General features: G+C 33.8%; 1 protein-coding gene across 1 annotated transcript in view; it reads right to left on the minus strand.

Moving 5' to 3' along the window:
• Positions 1 to 7,138, minus strand: part of LOC106474542 (gamma-aminobutyric acid type B receptor subunit 2-like) — a gene marked incomplete at both ends in the record, with an annotated part of 38,193 nt that overhangs the window by 14,940 nt on the left and 16,115 nt on the right. Inside the window, 2 exons of the mRNA XM_022402869.1 lie at positions 692 to 814; positions 6,821 to 6,953. Coding sequence (XP_022258577.1) covers positions 692 to 814; positions 6,821 to 6,953 — 256 coding nt within the window. The remainder of the gene's footprint in view (positions 1 to 691; positions 815 to 6,820; positions 6,954 to 7,138) is intronic.

Genomic DNA, 7,138 nt, shown 5'->3' on the forward strand with positions numbered 1-7,138 from the left:
ACACTTTTAACTGACGGACATAACGTTATATATATATATTAACAGTTGGTTCCTGTCTTCTGTCTCATTGCTCTTCTCTAGTTTCTTCAAGAAACACTCTCCGCCTATTGGGTCACTGAGTATGTACTTAGAATATTTAAAGGAAGAACGGAAAGGCTAGAGATGACATAGAATGATCTAATAATGATCTTGTGAGTTTGCTAATGTTCCTGAACTTTCTTGTTTTCCATTATGTGTATGACCTTTAGCCTATGCTTTTTTTTAACCCTTTATCGGTGTACGTTTCTATATACAGTGTTGTCATTGGCTAGTGAATGAAACAGACGCAGAGTCCATTATGCTCTATCCTTACTTCTTAATCTCTTGAAAAAAAACCACTTAGGTCATATATTTATATAAATAGCATGACAAACCATTAAGTGTCTCTTAATAAGAAAATAGCCAATTTAACCAGTCGTTACTTCGACCATCGTCTTGCATGGCATTTAAAATTGAAATATGAATGTATTAATATTAATCTATTTTTAACACAACAATGAAACATTAGTCCCAATTTGGACATTTCTGTTTCCGCCAAACATCTAGAAATATTCTAGCTATAGCGTTAGGTTCTGTTAACGTCGGGTATTTTTGTGTTTTTTTATATAAAAATAGCTTTTACAATAAAATCTGTAAGACTTGTTGTTTTTACCATGGGAGGACCGAGACTGGTTCTTCGATAAAACGGATCGATGATCTGCCACGTGGTTAAGATGGCGACATCAATCATCATCAAAACTCCAACGACCATGAAGAGTTTGTAATCTTTGATTGCCTGTGGAGGAAGAACAGGAAATATTTAAAGAGATACATAATATATCAGTCAACATCTAGTGATTTGGTTTAATGTCAGAGAGTTTAAAACACTATGTTTTGTTAGATAATAAGCTTTGCTTTTAGTAAATCGTTCATTAGATACAAACTGTCAGCAATAAGTTTGTTTTTTGAATTTTGCGCAAAGCTACACGAGGGCTATCTGCGCTAGCCGTCCCTAATTTAGCAGCTAGTCATCACCACCCACCGCCAACTCTTGAGCTACTCTTTTACCAACGAATAGTGGAATTGACCGTCACATTATAACGCCCTCACGGCTGAAAGGATTCGAACCCGCAACCCGCAGATTGCGAGTCGAGTGCCCTAACCACCTGGTCATGCCGGGCCTCAGCAATAAGTCACTTGACTCAAACTTTACTGCTGTCAGAAATAATTCAATTTGACTCAAACTATAACTGCTGCCAGAAATAATTCAATTTGACTCAAACTATAACTGCTGCCAGAAATAAGCCAAACAGTTAATAATTGCTGTCATAAGAATTTGTTTCAAAAATGATATATCTTAACTCAAAATGTAAGTAACAGAAAATTTTGGTAGAAACAATGAACCCAGGCTCAAAATTTGAGCAACAGTTGCTCTAAACAACTTTTCACTTTAGCTCAGTAAATATTTGAGCAACATTGTGGCTAGCCATAGTTTAATCTGGCTGACCTTTTCACTAACACATCTGTCAAAAAATAACACAATCTGAATTAAAATTTGAACAGAAATAAACTCAATGGTCGACAGATTCGTTAGCAAAATTTTGTTCACGATTGTTTCTTCATGTAAAATACCTTATATTAAATGAAACAAGCAAAATAAACTTACGTTAAATATTCTTCGTAATAAAGATAAATTTACAGTTTCCAAACAAATTTTAAAAAATCCTCAGTATCTTTAAAAGAAACTGTAGTCCTTACCACCAGAAAAGTTTATTGTTTCTGGGGTTCCACAGACAGCTATCAAATATGTCCACTTTTACAGTACAAACTGTGTAAAATAACAAACCACCTAACAGGCTTTTACAGCAACACTAAAAATTTTTGTTTCAGAAAACCATGTACGAACCTAGGACTATTTTGAACAGAATGGTCAAAGCTTCGAATTCTCTCCAGAGAAAGTGTTGGTTTTGTAAATCACTTTATATCAATAAATACCCCTGATTAGAAGTGAATCAAATAGATCACTTTATATCAATAAATACCCCTGATTAGAAGTGAATCCAATAAATCACTTTATATCAATAAATACCCCTGATTAGAAGTGAATCCAATAAACCACTTTATATCAATAAATACCTTGATTACAAGTGAATCCAATAAATCACTTTATATCAATAAATACCCTTGATTACAAGTGAATCCAATAAATCACTTTATATCAGTAAATACCCTTGATTAGAAGTGAATCAAATAAATCACTTTATATCAATAAATACCCCTGATTAGAAGTGAATCCAATAAACCACTTTATATCAATAAATACCCCTGATTAGAAGTGAATCCAATAAACCACTTTATATCAATAAATACCCCTGATTAGAAGTGAATCCAATAAATCACTTTATATCAGTAAATACCCTTGATTACAAGTGAATCCAATAAATCACTTTATATCAATAAATACCCTTGATTACAAGTGAATCAATAAATCACTTTATATCAATAAATATCGTTGATTACAAGTGAATCCAATAAATCACTTTATATCAATAAATATCGTTGATTACAAGTGAATCCAATAAATCACTTTATATCAATAAATATCCTTGATTACAAGTGAATCCAATAAATCACTTTATATCAATAAATATCCTTGATTACAAGTGAATCAAATATAACATGGCGATGATTTTCACGAAGATGTATTATTTCTTTGTTTGACGACTCATTGCCTCCCCACCCTTTCCCACTTTGGGATCCGTGGTTGTGCTGTATGGATGGCGAAGAGTGCTATTGACTAGCTGCCTTCCTTGTGGTCTACCAGTTCAAAAGCTAGCTCTTAAATAACTTTGCGCAAAATTCAACAAACAGAAATCGATGAACCCTCGGACTTACATTCCGGGTACACTAACCAGTAGCACCCCCGACCCTTGGGCCTAAAGGAGTTTAAAATATCTAAAGCAAAAATTTTGATTTTATGTGCACAAAAATTAAATTAGTTCAAATTTAAAGCTCTTTATCATTCTAAGTGGGGCCAAACGTGACCAAGTGCCGGCGGATCACGTCAGGGGGTCCGTGGTTCGTTGCCGCAAGATCGCCCGTTTTATATCTGAGTGAATTATCGCAGTTCGTCTACTAATATTTTATCATCAAAACCACAATTCAGTTGTTCTTCAAAACCATTTTTTCTAACTGACAGGCGATCGTTTAGTTTAAAGAAGAGAACAATAGAAATTTATTTTTACTTATGATAGATCGCTTGTGTTTTACAGCATTTAGTAAGTCAGAACGACAGAAAAGGTGAAGTAAATATTCAAATCTCAGTGTGGCCCGGCATGGCCAGGTGGTTAGGGCTTTTAAGGGTCGCGGGTTCGATTCCCAGTCCTACCAAACATGCTCGCCCTTTCAGCCATGGGGGCGTTATCATGTGACGGTCAATCCCACTATCCGTTAGTAATGGGTAGCCCAAGAGTTGGCGGTCGGTGGTGTTGAATAACTGCCTTCCCTCTTGTCTATCACTGCTCAATTAGGGATGGCTAGCGCAGATAGCCCTCGCGTAGCTCTACGCGAAATTCAAACCAAGCTCAAATCTCAGACTGAGAAAAATCAATCGTTCTTAATATCACACTGCTTATGATATCTATATTCAAAGACGACTCTTGCAATCAATATCTTGAAGCCCTTACTTTAATTTAAAATTCAATGTGGTTGAAGTAAAGTTAAAAATAAGAATATTTTTTTCTTAACATTTACAGTAAAACACTACAGTCAGTAAAATAATCCTAAGCTTTCATTCCTTTCGTTATAAGTTAAGTTTCATTTTACCAATGATTTTCTTTGAGTTAGAGAACAATCCATATCAGTAGCCGGAATTATTTAATTTCCCAACACCCTGGGTTTTCAGTTCACAATTGTAGGATGATAATGATGAGAGCGTTTTGTAGTTACAACTGTTACAGTAAAATATTGTAGTGTGTGTGTGTGTTACAACTCTAACTTACACACACACTACAATATTTTACTGTAACATTTCTAACACTCACACACACTACAATATTTTACAGTAACAGTTGTAACACACACACTACAATATTTTACTGTAACAGTTGTAACACACAAACTACAATATTTTACTGTAACAGTTGTAACACACAAACTACAATATTTTACTGTAACAGTTGTAACACACAAACTACAATATTTTACTGTAACAGTTGTAACACACAAACTACAATATTTTACTGTAACAGTTGTAACACACACACACTACAATATTTTACTGTAGCAGTTGTAACACACACACACACACTACAATATTTTACTGTAGCAGTTGTAACACACACACACACACTACAATATTTTACTGTAGCAGTTGTAACACACACACACTACAATATTTTACTGTAACAGTTGTGACACACACTACAATATTTTACTGTAGCAGTTGTAACACACACTATAATATTTTACTGTAACAGTTGTAACACACACTACAATATTTTACTGTAACAGTTGTAACACACACACACTACAATATTTTACTGTAACTTCGTATTTTATGTGTTTGTATAATATTAGTATTTTATATGTGTGTGTGTGTGTGTGTGTTTATAATATTTGTATTTTTATATTCGTATTTTTATATGTGTTTATAATATTAGTATTTTATATATATGTGTGTGTGTGTGTGTTTATAATATTTGTATTTTTATATGTGTTTATAATATTCGTATTTTTTCATATGTGTGTACGATTCGTTTTTTGCAAGTATAAAACAGATTCCGTTTTCTAGGCACGAGCTTGGGTACTGATGTCGGGGTTCACTCTAGCCTTTGGTTCCATGTTTAGTAAGACCTGGAGAGTCCACGCCATCTTTACTGACATCAAGTTAAACAAGAAAGTGAGTGTTATCTACTGTCATCACAAAATTATCTCGCTTTATTTTTATTTTCTTTGTTGAGTTTTACATGTTACATAGAGCTTGAATGAGCCACGATATTTTGTTAGCAACTGACGTAATGGAAACGAATCACCAATTATTAAAATATAGCGGTCCCTTGATTCTTTTAACAGTTGTAACACTCACACACATTACAATATTTTACTGTAACATTTCTAACACTCACACACACTACAATATTTTACAGTAACAGTTCTAACTTACACACACACTACAATATTTTACAGTAACTAGTTTATTATACAAACACATAAAATACGAATATTATAAAAAACACACACATATACATAAAAATACTAATATTATAAACACATGTACATATATATTTATTTTTTCAAGTTTATCTAAACTATTTTATAACAATTACGAAAACAAATATTTTCATTTTCAAAACAATGTAATTAAAAACGTTTCTTTCAAAAACAATCTAATTAAAAACGTTTCTTTCAAAAACAATGTAATTAAAAACGTTTCTTTCAAAAACAATGTAATTAAAAACGTTTCTTTCAAAACAATGTAATTAAAAACGTTTCTTATAGTTTAATTTAAAGTTTATATCGAAGTCAAACCATCACATAAAGCAACATACGGGTCGATGAATAGAAAGGTGTTAAAAACCTTAGTGAGGCCGTCGCTTGAGGGCTTATAACAATGAAATTCCGGGACGGGATCCACTGTTTAGCTTTATTAGATGATTAATTAATTAATTACATATCGTCACTAGCTTCACAGTGGAAATGTTGAAAAAGTGATTAATATATTAGATTTGATCAACGACATAAAGCCTGGCATGAACTGGTGGTTAGAGGGTTCAAATCCCGTCACCGAACATGCTCGGTCATTCAGCCTTGACAGCGTTATAATGTGTAATCAATCCCACTTTTCGTTGGTAACAAAGTAGCCCAAGATATGGCGGTGGGCGCTGCTGACTAGCTGCCTTCCCTCTAATCCATCAGCTCAAAAGTAGGGACGACTGTGCAGATATATATAATCCTTGTGTGGGTTCGAACGAGTATACAAAAGAAACAAACTAAGCTAAGATTTATAACTAGGGTTAGAGACGAGCATACTTTATACTGATGTCCAGGAGTGGTGTAGCAGTTAACGTGCTTGTGCTGTTAATCCGAGAATTCATGTTTCGCGACTTGATTCGTGGTTCACAAAAACTGCGCTCCATACTTGGGAGCACTGTACAAGTAACGATAAGATTCCACTATTCGTTCAGATGAGAGTAGTACAAAAGTTGGCGGTGGGAACTATTGACCAGCTGCCTCTTCTCTCAGTCCAAAATTTAGAATGATTATGTACGGATAGCCTTTGTGTAAATTTGAAACAAACAAGTGAATTTTCTGCTGAAGTTATTAACAGAATAAGATCAGAAAGAGAAAAGAATTTGAACCCATGGCTCTGCTCAAGAGACAAGATGACAGTCTCAATTTTCACATAACAGTAACTTTTAAAGCATCAAATCTGTTTATTGTGAATTCGGTTTTGAGAAACCAGAATCAAGGTGTTTTTAAGATGTACAAAGTCCTGTAGAACTAAACAGTGGGTCCAGTCGAGATTTGAACCCACGAAACTATTGCCAATAGCTCAAAAGTCCGCTCAAGTTTCAATTGTTGTCAGTTTACATTGGTTTAAAAACATTTAGCCTTAGCTAAGCCTAACTTGGATATAAATGGAAGATACATGTTTATTGTATTTCCAGCTATTCTATTTTTATTAGTACTCAACCTATTAGTGCTTTGCTAACAACATTTAACACAGAGCTCAAAGACTAGTTTAGTAAAGGGAATATTTTACAGTTACTACAGAGATTAAAGACAAAAACAATAATCTTACAGCACATATATAGGGGAAATTCTTCTCGCTGGTAAGTCCACTGTCCATACCCAGCAAGATGACACTAGTATAAGTCAACATGCAGCCTACGATGATGAGATTGTTCAGATAGGGACTTGACATCTTGATGTTCCTGAAACATAAAGATATCAATGTTAACCCGATTAACCAAGTCCAATAATTGTGATATAGGAACGTTAAGATGTCAATGTTAAATTGATTAACCAAGTCCAGTTACTGTGACATAGGAACATAAAGATATCAGTGTTAACCTGATTAACAAAGTCTAATAATTGTGACATTTATATCACAATTATT

This window comes from Limulus polyphemus, unplaced genomic scaffold (assembly GCF_000517525.1).
Source record: "Limulus polyphemus unplaced genomic scaffold, Limulus_polyphemus-2.1.2 Scaffold7338, whole genome shotgun sequence".
NCBI classification, from domain to species: Eukaryota; Metazoa; Arthropoda; class Merostomata; order Xiphosura; family Limulidae; genus Limulus; species Limulus polyphemus.